The sequence below is a fragment of the Coregonus lavaretus genome, assembly GCF_964263955.1.
Source record: "Coregonus lavaretus genome assembly, chromosome: 25".
Lineage (NCBI taxonomy): Eukaryota > Metazoa > Chordata > Actinopteri > Salmoniformes > Salmonidae > Coregonus > Coregonus lavaretus.
The window spans coordinates 33345825-33369076 of NC_140012.1; the positions used below are offsets into that span (position 1 = coordinate 33345825).

The 23252-nt window shown below is 42.5% G+C and overlaps 1 protein-coding gene across 1 annotated transcript in view; it reads left to right on the forward strand.

Annotated features, from left to right (window-relative positions):
• Positions 1–295: 295 nt before the first annotated feature.
• The window catches only part of LOC311100832 (protein phosphatase 1 regulatory subunit 21-like), a 38361-nt gene continuing 15404 nt past the window's right edge, over positions 296–23252 (forward strand). Inside the window, exons 1-13 of the mRNA XM_084141805.1 lie at positions 296–627; positions 4293–4361; positions 4538–4684; positions 6972–7076; positions 7310–7474; positions 7730–7788; positions 9213–9307; positions 11745–11797; positions 14000–14149; positions 15007–15197; positions 15698–15834; positions 21598–21690; positions 21966–22093. Of these exons, the coding sequence (XP_083997931.1) occupies positions 574–627; positions 4293–4361; positions 4538–4684; positions 6972–7076; positions 7310–7474; positions 7730–7788; positions 9213–9307; positions 11745–11797; positions 14000–14149; positions 15007–15197; positions 15698–15834; positions 21598–21690; positions 21966–22093 (1446 nt within the window). The 5' untranslated portion in view covers positions 296–573. The remainder of the gene's footprint in view (positions 628–4292; positions 4362–4537; positions 4685–6971; positions 7077–7309; positions 7475–7729; positions 7789–9212; positions 9308–11744; positions 11798–13999; positions 14150–15006; positions 15198–15697; positions 15835–21597; positions 21691–21965; positions 22094–23252) is intronic.

The following is a 23252-nucleotide window of genomic DNA, read 5'->3' on the forward strand; positions in this document are numbered from 1 at the left end:
TTTGTAAGTAGGAAAACCTGCAAAATCGTCATTGTATCAAATACTTGTTCTCCCCACTGTATATGTGTATACTGTATACAGAAATGTGTTATTCTTTATTTGACCTAGAAACATGTTTTCAAAACCCCAATGTGATGCAAATATCACTTAAACAATAACAAATATGAGTCATTGTTAAGTTATACACAATTATTTTTCAGATCATGAAAAATACAGTTGATGGACACTTTTCTACCATTACGTGGAGGACTTTTATTTGGAAAATTCACTGACCCGGAAGAGCTTTTTCATTGCTGCTGATGAGACGTTAGCTTGCGAGATTGCTGAATAACATCCGGCTTTACCACTCAATCAAATAGATTAGCTAGCCTCCCTTTCTTACATGGCATGAGACAGTTTATCAGTCACATGCACCAACTGTCATTCAGATAAAGAAACGAAACGGCAAGCTAACTAGCTAGCTAGTCAGTGTACCTGCGCTACAGTAACTAGCCAGTTTATCTTCTCGCGTTAGCTAGCTATTCGTTTACATATTGGTTATCCAGCAAACTAGCTTTATTTTTTCCCAAAGCAATGGCTGCAGACCTGCAAGCGAAATACACCAAATTGGCCCAGGAGTATTCAAAGGTAAGCAGTTCTTTGTTGCTCTATCTTTAGCCACAATTCTTGGCTATTTAATCCGATTGCTGATTCATTCTAACTAGCTGCAATGGATTGCAAGGTACTCTACATGACCAAAAGTATGTGGACACCTGCTCGTCGAACATCTCATTCCAAAATCATGGGCATTAATATGGAGTTGGTCCCCCCCTTTGCTGCTATAACAGCCTCCACTCTTCTGGGAAGGCTTTCCACTAGATGTTGGAACATTGCTGCGGGGACTTGCTTCCATTCGGCCACAAGAGCATTAGTGTGGTCGGGCACTGATGTTGGGTGATTAGGCCTGCTTTGCAGTCGGCGTTCCAATTCATCCCAAAGGTGTTTGATGGGGTTGAGGTCAGGGCTCTGTGCAGGCCAGTCAAGTTCTTCCACACCAATCTCGAAAAAAACTATTTATTTATGGACCTCGCTTTGTGCACAGGGGCATTGTCATGCTGAAACAAGAAAGGGCCTTCCCCAAACTGTTGCCACAAAGTTGAAAGCACAGAATCGTCTAGAATGTCATTGTATGCAGTAGCGTTTAGATTTCCCTTCACTGCAACTAAGGGGCCTAGCCCGTACCATGAAAAACAGCCCCAGACCATTATTCCTCCTCCACCAAAGAACGGCAAACTTTACACCACTCCAGCCGACCCTTGGCATTGTGTGTGGTGATCTTAAGCTTGTCTGCGGCTGCTCAGCCATGGAAACCCATTTCATGAAGCTCCCGACGAACAGTTATTGTGCTGACGTTGCTTCCAGAGGCAGTTTGGAACTCGGTACTGAGTGTTGCAACATAGGACAGACCATTTTTACGCGCTGCGTGCTTCAGCATTCGGCGGTCCTGTTCTGTGAGCTTATTTGGCCTACCACTAAGTGGCTGAGCCATTGTTGCGCCTAGATGTTTCCATTTCACTAAACGTCACTTACAGTTGACCGGGACAGCTCTAGCAGGGCAGACATTTTACAAACTTGTTGAAAAGGTGGCATCCTATGATGGTACCACGTTGAAAGTCATTGAGCTCTTCTACTGCCAATGTTTGTCTATAGAGATAGCATGGCTGTGTGCTCGATTTTATACACCTGTCAACAACGGGTGTGGCTGAAATAACCGAATCCACTAATTTGAAGGGGTGTCCACAAACTTTTGTGTGTGTATATACACTACCGGTGAAAAGTTTTAGAACACCTACTCATTCAAGGGTTTTTCTTTAATTTTACTATTTTCTACATTGTAGAATAATAGTGATGACATCAAAACTATGAAATAACACATATGGAATCATGTAGTAACCAAAAAAGTGTTAAACAAATCAAAATATATTTTAGATTTTAGATTCTTCAAATAGCCACCCTTTGCCTTGATGACAGCTTTGCACACTCTTGGCATTCTCTCAACCAGCTTCATGAGGTAGTCACCTGGAATGCATTTCAATTAACAGGTGTCCCGCCTTAAAAGTTAATTTGTAGAATTTCTTTCCTTAATGCGTTTGAGCCAATCAGTTTTTTTATGACAAGGTAGGGTTGGTATACAGACGATAGCCCTATTTGGTAAAAGACCAAGTCCATATTATGGCAAGAACAGCTCAAATAAGCAAAGAGAAACGACAGTCCATCATAACTTTAAGACATGAAGGTCAGTCTATACGAAACATTTCAATAACTTTGAAAGTTTCTTCAAGTGCAGTCTCAGAAACCATCAAGCGCTATGATGAAACTGGCTCAACATCAACTGTTCAGAGGAGACTGTGTGAATCAGGCCTTCATGGTCGAATTGCTGTAAAGAAACCACTACTAAAGGACACCAATAAGAAGAAGAGACTTGCTTGGGCCAAGAAACACGAGCAATGGACATTAGACCGGTGGAAATGTGTCCTTTGGTCTGGAGTCCAAATGGGAGATTTTTGGTTCCAACCGCCGTGTCTTTGTGAGATGCAGTGTGGGTGAATGGATGATCTCCGCATGTGTATTTCACACCGTAAAGCATGGAGGGAGGGCGTGTTATGGTGTGGGGGTGCTTTGCTGTTGACACTCTGTGATTTATTTAGAATTCAAGGCACACTTAACCAGCATGGCTACCTCAGCATTCTGCAGCGATACGCCATCCCATCTGGTTTGGGCTTAGTGGGACTATCATTTGTTTTTCAACAGGACAATGACCCAATACACCTCCAGGCTGTGTAAAGGCTATTTTACCAAGAAGGAGAGTGATGGAGTGCTGCATCAGATGACCTGGCCTCCAATCCCTGACCTCAATCAAATTGAGATGGTTTGGGATGAGTCGGACGGCAGAGTGAAGGAAAAGCAGCCAACAAGTGCTCAGCATATGTGGGAACTCCTTCAAGACTGTTGGAAAACCATTCCAGGTGAAGCTGGTTGAGAGAATGCCAAGAGTGTGCAAAGCTGTCATCAAGGCAAAGGGTGGCTATTTGAAGAATCTCAAATATAAAATATATTTTGATTTATTGAATTTTTTGGTTACTACATGATTCCAAATGTGTTATTTCATAGTTTTGATGTCATCACTATTATTCTACAATGTAGAAAATAGTAAAATTTTAAAGAAAAACCCTTGAATGAGTAGGTGTTCTAAAACTTTTGACCGGTTGTGTATATTGTAGCTATTATAACTAGCTAGGTAGCTAATGTTAGTTGACCTAAAAACTAAAAGGTACTAGTCAAAGTATCTAGTTACGTAGCTCAATCTGTTTCCAATCAAGTTCCTTTTCAGGGTGTCACTACTCACTAGTGTGTCAATCTCCTGGGTGTATTGTCAGGTATAGAGAGAGCATCCCATTAATAGGTTGATTGGTGTTTGTGATAATCAAAGACAATATTTGGTGATTTCTTTACTGCACTGTTTACTATGAACGTGAACTGTGTACAGCAAAGGATGTAGCAAACTGCTGTCAGTCAATCAAAGCAACCTCATAGCTAACGTTATTTTGGATGGTTTCTTCACTCTTTGATTTAGCCTAGGTCACTGCATGATATGTCAGCTGACACTCACAATGTGTGTCAGTCTTTTATGACAGAGGGAGGAGGGGAGGCCAGGACAGAAGCCACCCTTCTCTAAACAACACAATGTTACACAGCCTGAGTAAAACATGGGCAGCCATGTTCTTCAAACCTGCTGTCATGTGTTAGGTAGAAAATGGATTGGTAGCCATGTCAATAGTACCCATCCTAAAAGCCCTTTGTAGGCATTATTAAAATGAATGTCAGTTAAAGACAGACTAGCTTTGGTTAATATAAAAACCATCCTCCTGACCCACACTGTGTCAGTTGACAGGCAGCGAAGGGAATGCATGGTGTTTCCTGTCTGACTGTTGTAAAATCACAGCCCCCCACTGGCCAATATCCTGTTCATTGTATTTTCCCATATAATATGTGGTGTGTAGTTGCCCAATAAGCAGCAACATTCACCCAACCTTAAGAAATGTTAGTGCAGTCATGCATTGCAGTGGAGGTCTATTGTTAAATCATCAAATATGGATGTCTCACACAAAATACATCCATAAAATAGCTATGTTGCTTTGCTTAGAAGCCAAATGCCTAGGCTATACTGTAAAATTGGCCAGTTTGGTCTTCAGAGCTAGTGTGTGTGTCTACAGCAGACCTACGTCTCAGTGTCTACTCCCATGTCTCCATAGCTCCGGGCCCAGAACCAGGTCTTGAAGAAAGGCGTGGTAGATGAGCAGGCCAGCTCCACCTCTCTAAAGGTACAGAACCATTCAGAGCCCTCTGGAATAGGGTTGCAAAATTCCAATTTCCAATCCTGGTTGGAAGAAATAAGCAGGAAGGGAGTTCTCCAACCAGGATTTCTGAAAAACCTAGGAATTTGGGGTAATTTACTTGAAAGTCACTGAGTGTCTTCTCCTCCACCCCGACATTACAGGATCAGGTGAAGCAGCGAGAACAGAGCCTGAGGAAGGTGGAGCAGGAGATGGATAGTCTCACCTTCAGGAACCAGCAGCTGGCTAAGAGAGTAGAGCTGCTGCAAGAGGAGCTGGCTGCTAGTGAGGCCAAGGGCAAAAAGAGCAAGGTAGAGACATACTTGAGTAAAAGTAAAGATACTTCAGTAATTTCCTAATAATGTATAAGTCACACAGTAAAATACTACTTGAGTAAAAGTATTTGGATATATATATATATATATATACACACACACACACAGTGGGGAAAAAAAGTATTTAGTCAGCCACCAATTGTGCAAGTTCTCCCACTTAAAAAGATGAGAGGCCTGTAATTTTCATCATAGGTACACGTCAACTATGACAGACAAAATGAGAAAAAAAATCCAGAAAATCACATTGTAGGATTTTTTATGAATTTATATGCAAATTATGGTGGAAAATAAGTATTTGGTCAATAACAAAAGTTTCTCAATACTTTGTTATATACCCTTTGTTGGCAATGACACAGGTCAAATGTTTTCTGTAAGTCTTCACAAGGTTTTCACACACTGTTGCTGGTATTTTGGCCCATTCCTCCATGCAGATCTCCTCTAGAGCAGTGATGTTTTGGGGCTGTCGCTGGGCAACAAGGACTTTCAACTCCCTCCAAAGATTTTCTATGGGGTTGAGATCTGGAGACTGGCTAGGCCACTCCAGGACCTTGAAATGCTTCTTACGAAGCCACTCCTTCGTTACCCGGGCGGTGTGTTTGGGATCATTGTCATGCTGAAAGACCCAGCCACGTTTCATCTTCAATGCCCTTGCTGATGGAAGGAGGTTTTCACTCAAAATCTCACGATACATGGCCCCATTCATTCTTTCCTTTACACGGATCAGTCGTCCTGGTCCCTTTGCAGAAAAACAGCCCCAAAGCATGATGTTTCCACCCCCATGCTTCACAGTAGGTATGGTGTTCTTTGGATGCAACTCAGCATTCTTTGTCATCCAAACACGACGAGTTGAGTTTTTACAAAAAAATTCTAATTTGGTTTCATCTGACCATATGACGTTCTCCCAATCCTCTTCTGGATCATCCAAATGCACTCTAGCAAACTTCAGACGGGCCTGGACATGTACTGGCTTAAGCAGGGGGACACGTCTGGCACTGCAGGATTTGAGTCCCTGGCGGCGTAGTGTGTTACTGATGGTAGGCTTTGTTACTTTGGTCCCAGCTCTCTGCAGGTCATTCACTAGGTCCCCCCGTGTGGTTCTGGGATTTTTGCTCACCGTTCTTGTGATCATTTTGACCCCACGGGGTGAGCCCCAGATCGAGGGATATTATCAGTGGTCTTGTATGTCTTCCATTTCCAAATAATTGCTCCCACAGTTGATTTCTTAAAACCAAGCTGCTTACCTATTGCAGATTCAGTCTTCCCAGCCTGGTGCAGGTCTACAATTTTGTTTCTGGTGTCCTTTGACAGCTCTTTGGTCTTGGCCATAGTGGAGTTTGGAGTGTGACTGTTTGAGGTTGTGGACAGGTGTCTTTTTATACTGATAACAAGTTCAAACAGGTGCCATTAATACAGGTAACGAGTGGAGGACAGAGGAGGCTCTTAAAGAAGTTGTTACAGGTCTGTGAGAGCTAGAAATCTTGCTTGTTTGTAGGTGACCAAATACTTATTTTCCACCATAATTTGCAAATAAATTCATAAAAAATCCTACAATGTGATTTTCTGGATTTCTTTTCCTCATTTTGTCTGTCATAGTTGACGTGTACCTATGATGAAAATTACAGGCCTCTCATCTTTTTAAGTGGGAGAAGTTGCACAATTGGTGGCTGACTAAATACTTTTTTCCCCCCCACTGTATATATATATATATATATATATATATATAATGTAATTGCTAAAATATACTTAAGTATAAAAAATGGCAAATTCCTTATATAAAGCAAACCAGACGCCATCATATGTTTTATTTACGGCTAGCCAGGGGCATGCTCCAACACTCAGACATCATTTACAAACAAAGCATGTGTTTAGTGAGTCTGCCAGATCAGGGGCCGTAGGGATGACCAGGAATGTTCTCTTGATAAGTGTGTGAATTAGGCAATTTTCCTGTCCTACTAAGCATTCAAAATTTAACGAGTACTTTTGGGTGTAAGGGAAAACGTATGGAGTAAAAAGTACAAAATGTTCTTTAGGAATGTAGTGAAGTCAAAGTAAAAGTTGTCAAAAATATAAATAGTAAAGTACAGATACCCAAAAAAACTAGTAGTAAGTAGTACTTTCAAGTATTTTTACTTAAGTACTTTACACCACTGCTCATCACATCACATAATGAGTAGTAATTTGGGATGCAAGGTGATTTGTCGATCAGAGATTCTGTGCAGTCCGACTGCAATGTAGTCGATCTCAGACACTTTCTCTTCACCAGAACAAAGGGGACTCCCCCTCACGGCAGGGTTCGCAGCAAACCCAGAGTGTGTTTGATGAGGACCTGCAGAAGAAGATCCAGGAGAACGAGAGGCTTCACATCCAGGTATGTCGGTCTCTGAGACATGGGAGTTATCTGTATGGGTGAGTGTGTACCAAGAGACTACTGGCTTGAATATGTGCACATCATCATGTATTTTACCAGTTGTTTTTGTGTTCTGGAATGTGTGTCTGAGGATGATGTTTTTAGAATTCTTGTAAGGTGATGCCCAAAGAAATGTTGAATCCTTGGTTGGACAATGAAGTTATATTATTTTCTATTCTATGTTCTACTCTAAGTTCTATGAGGCTGATGAGCAGCACAGGCAGCAGGAGGCTCAGCTGAAGGGCCGGTTGGAGGAGCTGGAGATAGACCATGAACAACACCAGGCCAGAGTTGACGGACTTGCCTCCAAATACATGGACACTATCGAGAGACTGCAGAGTGACAAGGCCAGACTAGAGGTGAGAGAGGGGGATGACGGGAGGGAGGGAGGGAGGGAGGGAGGGGGAGGAGAGAGTAGTGGACGTCTCACCAACAAATACATGGACACCATTGAAAGACTGACAAGGTCCGAGTTGAGATTGAGGGAGGGGGAGGGAAGGAAGGAGGATGAGAGAGTAAGAAAGCGACTGAACAAAGGCAAAACTCATGCTTTTGTTATTGCTGATGATACAACAGTAATACATGATGCTATTTGTGAATACATGATGCTACAGGTGAAATCCCAGACTCTGGAGAGGGAAGCTAAAGACTGCAGAGTTCGGACAGAGGAATGGTAAGTAACTTGTTTTAATCTACACATGTACCGGTTAGATACACACATGCTATATACACTGAGTGTACAAAACATTAGGAACACCTTCCAAATATTGAGTTGCACCCCCTTCTGCCCTCAGAACAGCCTCAATTCGTCGGGCATGGACTCTACAAGGTGTCGAAAGCATTCCACAGGGATGCTGGCCCATGTTGACCTCTTTGTGAGGCATTGGAAAACCTCCCTGGTCTTTGTGGTTGAAGCTGTGTTTGAAATTCACTGCCAGATTGAGGGACCTTACAGATAATTGTATGTGTGGGGTAAAGAGCGGTAGTCATTCAAAAATCATGTTAAACACTATTATTGCGCACAGAGTGAGACCATGCAAAGTATGTGACTTGTTAAGCACATTTTTTACTCCTGAACGTATTTTAGGCTTGCCATAACAAAGGGGTTGAATACTTTTTGACTCAAGACATTTCAGCTTTTCATTTTTAATTAATTTGTGAACATTTCGACTTTGGAAATTCTAGTTTGACATTATGGGGTATTGTGTGTAGGCCAGTGACAAATCAAAATGTAATCCATTTTAAATTCAGGCTGTAACACAACAAAATGTGGAAAAAGTCATTGGTGTGAATACTTTCTGAAGGCACTGTAGATAATCTTTGATTAACATCAGCCTACTGTCGTCACCTAGTGAGTTACACTGAGTGTAAAAAAAACATTAGGAACACTTTCCTTATATTGAGTTGCACCCCCCTCCCCTCCCCTTTTTTCCCTAAGAACAGCCTCAATTCGTCGGGGGATGGATTCTACAAGGTGTCGAAAGCATTCCACAGGGATGCTGGCCCATGTTGACTCCAACGCTTCCCACAGTTGTCAAGTTGGCTGGATGTCCTTTGGGTGGTGGACCATTCTTTATACACACGGGAAACTGTTGAGCGTGAAAAACCCAGCAGCATTGCAGTTCTTGACACACTCAAACCGGTGCGCCTGGCACCTACAACCATACCCCGTTCAAATGCACTTTAATATTTTATCCTCTAAATGGCACACATACACAATCCATGTCTCAATTGTCTCAAGGCTTAAAAATCCTTATTTAACCTGTCTTCACCCCTTCATCTACACTGATTTGAAGTGGATTTAACAGTTGACATCAATAAGGGATCATAGCTTTCACCTGGATGCACATGCTCAGTCTGTCATGGAAAGAGCAGGTGATCCTAATGTTTTGTACACTCAGTGTAGATGGAGAATGATTGTATGTATGTGGTAGATGGCTTGTGGTTAACATGAAGGAATAATGAGGGTTGTAATAATGCATATGTGGATAGGGAGGTATTTATTATGGTCACTGAGTGGTCATTTACTATCTCCTCACTCCTCTACCCTCTCTCTCTCATCATCCCTCTCTCTCTCCATCATCCCTCTCTCTCCAGTCAGCAGCAGTTGAGGAAGTGTCAGTCAGAGCTCAACAGACAGGTGAAAAAGAGCAGTAGTGTCATCCAGGAGAAAGTGCCCTTCAACGACACCAGTGAGTACTAGTTCACTATGCAACATTTCACGGTTTCCGGATCGTGTTAATTAGAAAGAAAACAGACTGAAAGAGTGATGGACTACCTGGATTTGTCAAATAAGAACTGCTCAGACAAGACACCCACATATGTACACTACCAGTCAAAAGTTTTAGAACACCTACTCATTCAAGGGTTTTTCTTTATTTTTACTATTTTCTACATTGTAGAATAATAGTGAAGACATCAAAACAATGAACTAACACATATGGAATCATGTAGTAACCAAAACGGTGTTAAACAAATCAAAATATATGTTATATTTGAGATTCTTCAAATAGCCACCCTTTGCCTTGATGACAGCTTTGCACACTCTTGGCATTCTCTCAACCAGCTTCATGAGGTAGTCACTTGGAATGCATTTCAATTAACAGGTGTGCCGCCTTAAAAGTTAATTTGTAGAATTTCTTTCCTTAATGCGTTTGAGCCAATCAGTTGTTTTGTGACAAGGTAGGGTGGGTATACAGAAGATAGCCCTATTTGGTAAAAGGCCAAGTCCATATTATGGCAAGAACAGCTCAAATAAGCAAAGAGAAATGACAGTCCATTACTTTAAGACATGAAGGTCAGTCTATACGAAACATTTCAATAACTTTGAAAGTTTCTTCAAGTGCAGTCGCAAAAACCATCAAGCGCTATGATAACTGGCTTTCATGAGGACCGTCACAGAAATGAACGACTCAGTTACCTCTGCTGCAGAGGATAAGTTCATTAGAGTTACCAGCCTCAGAAATTGCAGCCCAAATAAATGCTTCATAGAGTTAAAGTAACACACATCTCAACATCCTGTTCAGAGGAGACTCTGTGAATCAGCCCTTCATGGTCGAATTGCTGCATGGAAACCACTACTAAAGGACACCAATAAGAAGAAGAGACTTGCTTGGGCCAAGAAACACAAGCAATGGACATTAGACCAGTGGAAATTTGTCCTTTGGTCTGGAGTCCAAATTGGAGATTGTTGGTTCCAACCGCCGTGTCTTTGTGAGACGCGGTGTGGGTGAACTGATGATCTCCGCATGTGTATTTCCCACCGTAAAGCATGGAGGGAGGAGGTGTTATGGTGTGGGGGTGCTTTGCTGGTGACACTGTGATTTATTTAGAATTCAAGGCACACTTAACCAGCATGGCTACCACAGCATTCTGCAGCGACGCGCCATCCCATCTGGTTTGGGCTTAGTGGGACTATCATTTGTTTTTCAACAGTACAATGACCCTACTCCAGGCTGTGTAAGGGCTATTTTACCAAGAAGGAAAGTGATGGAGTGCTGCATCAGATGACCTGGCCTCCACAATCCACCAACCTCAGCCAAATTGAGATGGTTTGGGATGAGTCGGACGGCAGAGTGAAGGAAAAGCAGCCAACAAGTGCTCAGCATATGTGTGGGAACTCAAGACTGTTGGAAAAGCATTTCAGGTGAAGCTGGTTGAGAGAATGCCAAGAGTGTGCAAAGCTGTCATCAAGGCAAAGGGTGGCACTGCGCCTCCCGAGTGGCGCAGTGGTCTAAGGCACTGCATCGCAGTGCTAGCTGTGCCACTAGAGATCCTGGTTCGAATCCAGGCTCTGTCGTAGCCGGCCGCTACCGGGAGACCCATGGGGCGGTGCACAATTGGCCCAGCGTCGTCCAGGGTAGGGGAGGGAATGGCTGGCAGGGATGTAGCTCAGTTGGTAGAGCATGGCGTTTGCAACGCCAGGGTTGTGGGTTCGATTCCCACGTGGGGCCAGTATGAAAAATAAAAAAAGAATGTATGCACTCTGGATAAGAGCGTCTGCTAAATGACAAAAAAAAAATATATATATATATTTGAAGAATCTCAAATATAAAATATATTTTGATTTGTTTAATACTTTTTTGGTTACTACATGATTCCATATGTGTTATTTCATAGTTTTGATGTCTTAACTATTATTCTGCAATGTAGAAAATAGTAAAAATAAAGAAAAACCCTTGAATGAGTAGGTGTGTCCAAACTTTTGACCGGTAGTGTATCTGTATGCACTACTAACTACTAATGATATTGAATTATGTATTTTTGCAAATAATGCTGTATAATACTAAACATATCTCGCTGATGCTGTAAGAGGCAAACTGAAGCACTGTGTAATGTGTCATGACACTAGAGCCCTGTTCTTCTCTCTGCTCACTTAGTACTCACAAAAGTGCCTTTCTTAGATGGTTTTCATGCTATATGAAGGACAGAGCTATGACATGCCATCATTCCGCGCATTAAAGAAATAGTGCAACATTTTGGCAATTAAGCACCCTTTTTTACTTACCCAGAGTAAGATGAACTCATGGATACCATTTGTATGTCTCTGCGTGCGGTTTGAAGTTGAAGGTAGTTTCGCGAGCCATTGCTCGCAACCTCTACTTTTAATTTCCCTCCCCTTTACTCCAGAATTCAGTGACTACAACAGTCTCAACGTTCCACCACACAACAGAAGACACCAGGTGAGAGGAAACCCTATAGCAGGGATCATCAACTAGATTCAGCCGCTGACTATTTTGTTCTTGAGTGGATGGTCAGGGGGCCAGAACATAATTACAAATAATTTGCAAATTGACAGCAAGAAGCCGAAACTGATATAATGTAAAAAATAAATATAATAATAATCATTTCAAACCTTGCTTACTATTATTCTACAATGTAGAAAATAGTAAAAATTAAGAAAAACCCTTGAATGAGTAGGTGTCTCCAAACTTTTGACTGGTACTGTATATATACACACTACCAGTCAAAAGTTTGGGGACACCTACTCATTCAAGGGTTTTTCTTTATTTTTACTATTTTTTACATTGTAGAATAATAGTGAAGACCTCACAACAATGAAATAAAACATGGAATCATGTAGTAAACAAAGTGTTAAACAAATCAAGTATATTTGAGAATGTTCAAATAGCCACCCTTTGCCTTGATGACAGCTTTGCACACTCTTGGCATTCTCTCAACCAGCTTCACCTGGAATGCTTTTCCAACAGTCTTGAAGGAGTTCCCACATATGCTGAGCACTTGTTGGCTGCTTTTCCTTCATTCTGCGGTTCGACTCATCCCAAACCATCTCCATTGGGTTGAGGTTTGGGGATTGTGGAGGCCAGGTCATCTGATGCAGCACTCCATCACTCTCCTTCTTGGTAAAATAGCCCTTACACAGCCTGGAGGTGTGTTGGGTCATTGTCTTGTTGAAAAACAAATGGTAGTCCCACTAAACCCAAACCAGATGGGATGGTGTATTGCTGTAGAATGCTGTGGTAGCCATGCTGGTTAAGTGTGCCTTTAATTCTAAATAAACCACAGACAGTGTCACCAGCAAAGCACCCCCCACACCATAACACCTCCTCCTCCTCCATGCTTTACGGTGGGAAATACACATGCAGAGATCATCCGTTCACCCAGCCCGCGTCTCACAAAGACACGGAGGTTGGAACCAAAAATCTCAAATTTGGACTCCAGATCAAAGGACAAATTTCCACCGGTCAAATTCCATTGCTCGTGTTTCTTGGTCCAAGCAGGTCTCTTCTTATTGGTGTCCTTTAGTAGCGGTTTCTTTGCAGCAATTCGACCATGAAGGCCTGATTCACACAGTCCCCTCTGAACAGTTGATGTTGAGATGTCTGTTACTTCAACTCTGAAGCATTTATTTGGGCTGCAATTTCTGAGGCTGGTAACTTATCCTCTGCAGCAGAGTTAACTCTGGGTCTTCCATTCCTGTCGCGGTCCTCATGAGAGCCAGTTTCATCATAGCGTTTGATGATTTTTGCGACTGCACTTGAAGAAACTTTCAAAGTTCTTGAAATGTTCCGTATTTTCTGACCTTCCTGTCTTAAAGTAATGATGGACTGTCGTTTCTCTTTGCTTATTTGAGCTGTTCTTGCCATAATATGTTCTTGGTCTTTAACCAAATAGGGCTATCTTCTGTATACCCTCCCCTACCTTGTCACAACACAACTGATTGGCTCAAACGCATTAAGAAGGAAAGAAATTCCACAAATTAACTTTTAAGAAGGCACACCTGTTAATTGAATTGTATTCCAGGTGACTACCTCATGAAGCTGGTTGAGAGAATGCCAAGTGTGCAAAGCTGTCATCAAGGCAAAGGGTGGCTATTTGAAGAATCTATATTTAGATTTGTTTAACACTTTTATGGTTACTACATGATTCCATGTGTTATTTCATAGTTTTGATGTCTTCACTATTATTCTACAATGTAGAAATTAGTAAAAATAAATAAAAACCCTTGAATGAGTAGGTGTGTCCAAACTTTTGACTGGTACTGTATATATTTTATTGTTTTGTAAAAAAATCAAATAAAAATAATCTACCTGCCACAGTGGCTGGTGGACCAAAAAGTTAGTTTCAGTCTCTGACCACATATCTCTCTATTGTGTGTAGGAATACTTTGGAACATATTTCCCAAATTAAAATCACTTGGAGCTGATTTGCAGGTGTTTTTAGTATTTTATGTCCCAAAATGTTTTTGCTCAGAACTTGGGTGGCCAAATAAAATCACAGGCTACTAGTTGGGAAACCCTGCCCTATAGCATGATCCTGTATTTTATACAACAGTCAGGGCTCAATCCTCCGTTGTCAGGGTAGGTATGTGGTCCAGAGTTTTGGTACAAGTCTCCTCCCTCTCTCCCGCTCCTCTCCTCCAGTTGAAGGCCCGAGACGTGGCTGGTCAGGCCTTAGGCTTCGTCCAGGACCTAGTGGCTGCTCTGTTAAACTTCCACTCCTACACAGAGCAGAGGGTACACATCTACCCCCTGGATTCCTCTATCGAACCCATCTCACCACTCAACCAGAAGGTCAGGAAATACAGGGACACACAGTCTATGCCCTGCCATCCTGTTTTAGTCATTTAGCAGATGTTCTTATCCACACGTGTCAAACTCATTCCACGGAGGGCCGAGTGTCTGTAGGTTTTCGCTCCTCCCTTGTACTTGATTGATGAATTAAGGTCACTAATTAGTTCAATATACTAGGCGGTGTCAGAGAAAGGCAAAGAAATGTGTCAGACTCCAGTCACCCAAGTCATAGACTGTTCTCTCTGCTACCGCATGGCAAGCGGTACCGGAGCGCCAAGTCTAGGTCCAAAAGACTCCTTAATAGCTTCTACCCCCAAGCCATAAGAGTGCTGAAATATTTAATCAAATGGCCACCTGGACTATTTACATTGACACCCCCCTCGCTGTTTATTATTTATGCAGTCACTTTACCCCTACCTACATGTACAAATTATCTCGACTAACCGGTACCCCCGCACATTGACTCGGTACCGGTACCCCCGGTATATAGCCTCGGTATTGTTATTTTATTGTGTTACTTTTTATTTTATTTTTTACTTTAGTTTATTTAAGAAAAGATTTACTAACTCTATTTCTTGAACTGCATTGTTGGTTAAGGGCTTGTAAGTAAGCATTTCACGGTAAGGTCTACACCTGTTGTATTCGGCGCATGTGACAAATAAAGTTTGATTTTATAATTAGTAAGGAACTCGCCTCTGGTTGTCTAGGGCTTAATTGAAAGGAAAACCAAAAACCTGCAGACACTCGGCCCTCCGTGGAATGAGTTTGACACCCCTCCTCTTATCCATAGTGACTTACAATAAGTGCTTTTGGCTGAAGTAGGTAAGATGAACTCTCAACTGCCATCTTCTCCCCAGTTCTCCCAGTATCTACATGAGAATGCAGCCTATGTGCGCCCCCTGGAGGAAGGACTAGTGCAACTACACCAGAGCATCACAGAGGACACAGTAACAGTGCTAGAGACTGTGGGGAAACTCAAGAACTTTGCCGATCACTTCACCTCCTACACCCACTTTCTGCAGAAGATTCTACCATACCAGCTCAAAAGGTCAGTACTCATTACATTAGGTGTGTACTGTACACATGCGTTCCCCCGTATCCCCCTCTTCTTCTTCTTGTGGTCCTCTGTAGCTCAGCTGGTAGAGCACGGCGCTTGTAACGCCAAGGTAGTGGGTTCGATCCCCGGGACCACCCATACACAAAAATGTATGCACGCACGACTGTAAGTCGCTTTGGATAAAAGCGTCTGCTAAATGGCATATTATTATTATTATTATTATTATTATTATTATTATTATTATTATTCTCCTTCCCAACCTGGAGGAGGAGTGCGGCCGCTCTCTGTACCTCAGCCCTCACCTCTAAGAGCGTGTGTGTGTCTATGGCTGCGTTTACACAGGCAGCCCAATTCTGCAATTTTTTCCACTAATTGGTCTTTGACCTATCAGATAATTGGTCAAAAATTAGTGGAAAAAATATTAGAATTGGGCTGCCTGTGGAAACGCAGCCTGTGTGTGTCACCCTCTCCTCCTCTCTTCTCTTCACCAGTCTGGAGGAAGAGTGCGGGACTCCGCTGTGTACCTCCTCTCTCACCTCTAAGAACCAGGAGCTGCAGAGTGACATGAAGAGAATCACCTCTGTGTTCGACAAACTACACAGCTACATCAGCCTACTGGCCTTACCTAGTGAGTTAACACAGAGAGCTGACTCCACGCCAAAGTCAGTCCGCTTGAGAATAAAGCGTGAAGCAGACCAAGTGGGGATTTTTTTTGTATGGAGGGTGTTAGGGTTGGGTGGTATCCAGATTTCCATACCTTCATACCATTCCAGTACCATACCAGGGTATACGGTATTAATGGCAGTGCATATAAGGGGTGCTATTTCTTTCCGAATGTAAAAAAAAAAAAATATATATATATACAGTGGGGAGAAAAAGTATTTGATACACTGCCGATTTTGCAGGTTTTCCTACTTACAAAGCATATAGAGGTCTGTAATTTTTATCATAGGTACACTTCAACTGTGAGAGACGGAATCTAAAACAAAAATCCAGAAAATCACATTGTATGATTTTTAAGTAATTCATTTGCATTTTATTGCATGACATAAGTATTTGATCACCTACCAACCAGTAACAATTCCGGCTCTCACAGACATGTTAGTTTTTCTTTAAGAAGCCCTCCTGTTCTCCACTCATTACCTGTAATAACTGCACCTGTTTGAACTCGTTACCTGTATAAATGACACCTGTCCACACACTCAATCAAACAGACTCCAACCTCTCCACAATGGCCAAGACCAGAGAGCTGCGTAAGGACATCAGGGATAAAATTGTAGACCTGCACAAGGCTGGTATGTGCTACAGGACAATAGGCAAGCAGCTTGGTGAGAAGTCAACAACTGTTGGCGCAATTATTAGAAAATGGAAGAAGTTCAAGATGACGGTCAATCACCCTCGGTCTGGGGCTCCATGCAAGATCTCACCTCGTGGGGCATCAATGATCATGGTGAGGGATCAGCCCAGACCTACACGGCAGGACCTGGTCAATGACCTGAAGAGAGCTGGGACCACAGTCTCAAAGAAAACCATTAGTAACACACTACGCCGTCATGGATTAAAATCCTGCAGCGCACGCAAAGTCCCCCTGCTCAAGCCAGCGCATGTCCAGGCCCGTCTGAAGTTTGCCAATGACCATCTGGATGATCCAGAGGAGGAATGGGAGAAGGTCATGTGGTCTGATGAGACAAAAATAGAGCTTTTTGGTCTAAACTCCACTCGCCGTGTTTGGAGGAAGAAGAAGAAGGATGAGTACAACCCCAAGAACACCATCCCAACTGTGAAGCATGGAGGTGGAAACATCATTCTTTGGGGATGCTTTTCTGCAAAGGGGACAGGACGACTGCACCGTATTGAGGGGAGGATGGATGGGGCCATGTATCGCGAGATCTTGGCCAACAACCTCCTTCCCTCAGTAAGAGCATTGAAGATGGGTCGTGGCTGGGTCTTCCAGCATGACAACGACCCAAAACACACAGCCAGGGCAACTAAGGAGTGGCTCCGTAAGAAGCATCTCAAGGTCCTGGAGTGGCCTAGCCAGTCTCCAGACCTGAACCCAATAGAACATCTTTGGAGGGAGCTGAAAGTCCAGAAAAATCCAGAAAATCACATTGTATGATTTTTAAGTAATTCATTTGCATTTTATTGCATGACATAAGTATTTGATACATCAGAAAAGCAGAACTTAATATTTGGTACAGAAACCTTTGTTTGCAATTACAGAGATCATACGTTTCCTGTAGGTCTTGACCAGGTTTGCACACACTGCAGCAGGGATTTTGGCCCACTCCTCCATACAGACCTTCTCCAGATCCTTCAGGTTTCGGGGCTGTCGCTGGGCAATACGGACTTTCAGCTCCCTCCAAAGATTTTCTATTGGGTTCAGGTCTGGAGACTGGCTAGGCCACTCCAGGACCTTGAGATGCTTCTTACGGAGCCACTCCTTAGTTGCCCTGGCTGTGTGTTTCGGGTCGTTGTCATGCTGGAAGACCCAGCCACGACCCATCTTCAATGCTCTTACTGAGGGAAGGAGGTTGTTGGCAAGATTATTTTATTTATTTATTAAGATCTCGCGATACATGGCCCCATCCATCCTCCCCTCAATACGGTGCAGTCGTCCTGTCCCCTTTGCAGAAAAGCATCCCCAAAGAATGATGTTTCCACCTCCATGCTTCACGGTTGGGATGGTGTTCTTGGGGTTGTACTCATCCTTCTTCTTCCTCCAAACACGGCGAGTGGAGTTTAGACCAAAAAGCTCTATTTTTGTCTCATCAGACCACATGACCTTCTCCCATTCCTCCTCTGGATCATCCAGATGGTCATTGGCAAACTTCAGACGGGCCTGGACATGCGCTGGCTTGAGCAGGGGGACCTTGCGTGCGCTGCAGGATTTTAATCCATGACGGCGTAGTGTGTTACTAATGGTTTTCTTTGAGACTGTGGTCCCAGCTCTCTTCAGGTCATTGACCAGGTCCTGCCGTGTAGGTCTGGGCTGATCCCTCACCTTCCTCATGATCATTGATGCCCCACGAGGTGAGATCTTGCATGGAGCCCCAGACCGAGGGTGATTGACCGTCATCTTGAACTTCTTCCATTTTCTAATATTTGCACCAACAGTTGTTGACTTCTCACCAAGCTGCTTGCCTATTGTCCTGTAGCCCATCCCAGCCTTGTGCAGGTCTACAATTTTATCCCTGATGTCCTTACACAGCTCTCTGGTCTTGGCCATTGTGGAGAGGTTGGAGTCTGTTTGATTGAGTGTGTGGACAGGTGTCATTTATACAGGTAACGAGTTCAAACAGGTGCAGTTATTACAGGTAATGAGTGGAGAACAGGAGGGCTTCTTAAAGAAAAACTAACAGGTCTGTGAGAGCCGGAATTGTTACTGGTTGGTAGGTGATCAAATACTTATGTCATGCAATAAAATGCAAATGAATTACTTAAAAATCATACAATGTGATTTTCTGGATTTTTGTTTTAGATTCCGTCTCTCACAGTTGAAGTGTACCTATGATAAAAATTACAGACCTCTACATGCTTTGTAAGTAGGAAAACCTGCAAAATCGGCAGTGTATCAAATACTTGTTCTCCCCACTGTGTGTGTGTGTATATATATATATATATATATATATATATATATATATATACACACACACACACACACACACACACACACACACACACACACACACACACACACACACACACACACACACACACACACACAGTGGGGAAAAAAAGTATTTAGTCAGCCACCAATTGTGCAAGTTCTCCCACTTAAAAAGATGAGAGGCCTGTAATTTTCATCATAGGTACACGTCAACTATGACAGACAAATTGAGGAAAAAAAATCCAGAAAATCACATTGTAGGATTTTTAATGAATTTATTTGCAAATTATGGTGGAAAATAAGTATTTGGTCACCTACAAACAAGCAAGATTTCTGGCTCTCACAGACCTGTAACTTCTTCTTTAAGAGGCTCCTCTGTCTTCCACTCGTTACCTGTATTAATGGCACCTGTTTGAACTTGTTATCAGTATAAAAAGACACCTGTCCACAACCTCAAACAGTCACACTCCAAACTCCACTATGGCCAAGACCAAAGAGCTGTCAAAGGACACCAGAAACAAAATTGTAGACCTTGCACCAGGCTGGGAAGACTGAATCTGCAATAGGTAAGCAGCTTGGTTTGAAGAAATCAACTGTGGGAGCAATTATTAGGAAATGGAAGACATACAAGACCACTGATAATCTCCCTCGATCTGGGGCTCCACGCAAGATCTCACCCCGTGGGGTCAAAATGATCACAAGAACGGTGAGCAAAAATCCCAGAACCACACGGGGGGACCTAGTGAATGACCTGCAGAGAGCTGGGACCAAAGTAACAAAGCCTACCATCAGTAACACAACACAATACGCCGCCAGGGACTCAAATCCTGCAGTGCCAGACGTGTCCCCCTGCTTAAGCCAGTACATGTCCAGGCCCGTCTGAAGTTTGCTAGAGTGCATTTGGATGATCCAGAAGAGGATTGGGAGAATGTCATATGGTCAGATGAAACCAAAATAGAAATTTTTTGAAAAAACTCAACTCGTCGTGTTTGGAGGACAAAGAATGCTGAGTTGCATCCAAAGAACACCATACCTACTCTGAAGCATGGGGTTGGAAACATCATGCTTTGGGGCTGTTTTTCTGCAAAGGGACCAGGACGACTGATCCGTGTAAAGGAAAGAATGAATGGGGCCATGTATCGTGAGATTTTGAGTGAAAACCTCCTTCCATCAGCAAGGGCATTGAAGATGAAACGTGGCTGGGTCTTTCAGCATGACAATGATCCCAAACACACCGCCCGGGCAACGAAGGAGTGACTTCGTAAGAAGCATTTCAAGGTCCTGGAGTGGCCTAGCCAGTCTCCAGATCTCAACCCCATAGAAAATCTTTGGAGGGAGTTGAAAGTCCGTGTTGCCCAGCGACAGCCCCAAAACATCACTGCTCTAGAGGAGATCTGCATGGAGGAATGGGCCAAAATACCAGCAACAGTGTGTGAAAACCTTGTGAAGACTTACAGAAAACGTTTGACCTGTGTCATTGCCAACAAAGGGTATATAACAAAGTATTGAGAAACTTTTGTTATTGACCAAATACTTATTTTCCACCATAATTTGCAAATAAATTCATAAAAAATCCTACAATGTGATTTTCTCATTTTGTCTGTCATAGTTGACGTGTACCTATGATGAAAATTACAGGCCTCTCTCATCTTTTTAAGTAGGAGAACTTGCACAATTGGTGGCTGACTAAATACTTTTTTTCCCCACTGTGTGTGTGTATGTGTATATATATATATATATATATATATATATACTAATATAATATATATATATATATATATATATGAGGGGAAAAAAGTATTTGATCCCTTGCAGATTTTGTACGTTTGCCCACTGACTAAGAAATGATCTAATTTTAATGGTAGGTTTATTTGAACAGTGAGAGACAGAATAACAACAACAAAAATCCAGAAAAACGCATGTCAAAAATGTTATAAATTTATTTGCATTTTAATGAGGGAAATAAGTATTTGACCCCTCTGCAAAACATGACTTAGTACTTGGTGGAAAAACCCTATTTGGCAATCACCGAGGTCAGACGTTTCTTGTAGTTGGCCACCAGGTTTGCACACATCTCAGGAGGGATTTTGTCCCACTCCTCTTTGCAGATCTTCTCCAAGTCATTAAGGTTTCGAGGCTGACGTTTGGCAACTCGAACCTTCAGCTCCCTCCACAGATTCTCTATGGGATTAAGGTCTGGAGACTGGCTAGGCCACTCCAGGACCTTAATGTGCTTCTTCTTGAGCCACTTCTTTGTTGCCTTGGCCGTGTGTTTTGGGTCATTGTCATGCTGGAATACCCATCCACGAGTGGTTGAAAAACAAGTTTTAATGACTCCAACCTAAGTGTATGTAAACTTCCGACTTCAACTGTATATACATATACACATGCATACACACATCCTTTAAAAAATATATATTTGCCTTTTACTTTCTAACCCTACCACACTCAAACCGGTGCGCCTGGCACCTACTACCATACCCCTTTCAAAGGCACTTAAATATTTTGTTTTGCCCATTCACACTCTAAATGGCACACATACACAATCCATGTCTCAAGCCTTAAAAATCCTTCTTTAACTGGTGTCCTCCCCATCTACACTGATTCGAAGTGGATTGAACAAGTGACATCAATAAGGGATCATAGCTTTCACCTGGATTCACCTGGTCAGTCTGTCATGGAAAGAGCAATGTTTTGCACACTCCGTGTATATCAGCCTACTGGCCTTACTAGTGAGTAGTGTGGGACTGGAGGAAAATCAAGTGTGCAATTGTTTTCCAGGTGTTCGACAGGACTCCATGCCCCAGAGCAGTTCCTCTGCTGTCTTCACCCAGCTGGCTGCCTGTCTACACAGCCTTCACGACGCGGTCAAAGGTGAAACCTTTTTTTACTAGGAAAAAGTTATTTTGTCTGTTTTTGTAGACTAATGTTCAAGCCACTCTGTCCTTCCTCTGTGTTCTGTAGAGATGTCTAAGCTTAACTGTTATATAGCAATATACCTGCAGGCTTCAAGTAAAATGGAACCAATAACAGTGTAAGCCCCCTGTACCATCCTTTTAACTGTTGGTCTCCTTCCTGTCTCTCTCTGTGTGTGTGTAGAGATGTATTTTGTATGTATAAGCTAAGTCCCTCTCTATCTGTCTCTACAGAGATGTCTACGCATTACAGCCAGAAGGCCAGTCTGGAACAGGAGTTGTCTACAATCACTCAGAAGCTCCGCACTACTAACGAGTGTCTGCTGGCTTCCCTGGGCTCTCTCACCAGCAGCACCGGCAAGGTAGGACCATTTACCGCTATATGAACACTGGGTATGTATTAGTGATGGGAGAAAAAAATAGATACAGTTACATATCACAATATTATTTTTGGATATTATATCGATTCGTTGAAGAAGAAAAAAAGTAGCTTTAGCTAGCACTAGTCGGCTGTACCTGCGGCAAAAGTTTTTTTCTCCAATCCTATAGCTTGTTCGCCATCTTCTTTTTAAATTCTGAGCCAACATGTTTTCAGCACTTATTTCCATGACTGATCAAAACAAATGTTCTCATGCGTTCTCTTGTCTCGCTGCAGCAGACGTATAATGAGCAATATGTTTGGAACATCAAATCGCAGTATCCAATCGTAATACATATAGAATCGTGAGAATCGCAATACATATCATATCGGCACCTAAGTATGGTGATAATATCGTATCGTGAGGTCCCTGGCAGTTCCTGGCCACATCTATTACCACACCATCTGTGTCTAAATCAAGACAACTGGCCTCAGTAAACAAGCACACTGACAGCCGGTGTTGTTTTTGGTTGGCATTCTCACATTAGCACAGTTTAATTGGTTGGGTAACATGAAAAAATATTGATTGATTTTATTTGTCTGACTGTTGTTTTTTATTTTTAAGACATACAGTGGGGAAAAAAAGTATTTAGTCAGCCACCAATTGTGCAAGTTCTCCCAAAAGATGAGAGAGGCCTGTAATTTTCATCATAGGTACACGTCAACTATGACAGACAAAATGAGAAAAAAAAATCCAGAAAATCACATTGTAGGATTTTTAATGAATTTATTTGCAAATTATGGTGGAAAATAAGTATTTGGTCAATATCAAAAGTTTCTCAATACGTTGTTATATACCCTTTGTTGGCAATGACACAGGTCAAACGTTTTCTGTAAGTCTTCACAAGGTTTTCACACACTGTTGCTGGTATTTTGGCCCATTCCTCCATACAGATCTCCTCTAGATGTTTTGGGGCTGTCGCTGGGCAACACGGACTTTCAACTCCCTCCAAAGATTTTCTATGGGGTTGAGATCTGGAGACTGGCTAGGCCACTCCAGGACCTTGAAATGCTTCTTACGAAGCCACTCCTTCGTTACCCGGGCGGTGTGTTTGGGATCATTGTCATGCTGAAAGACCCAGCCACGTTTCATCTTCAATGCC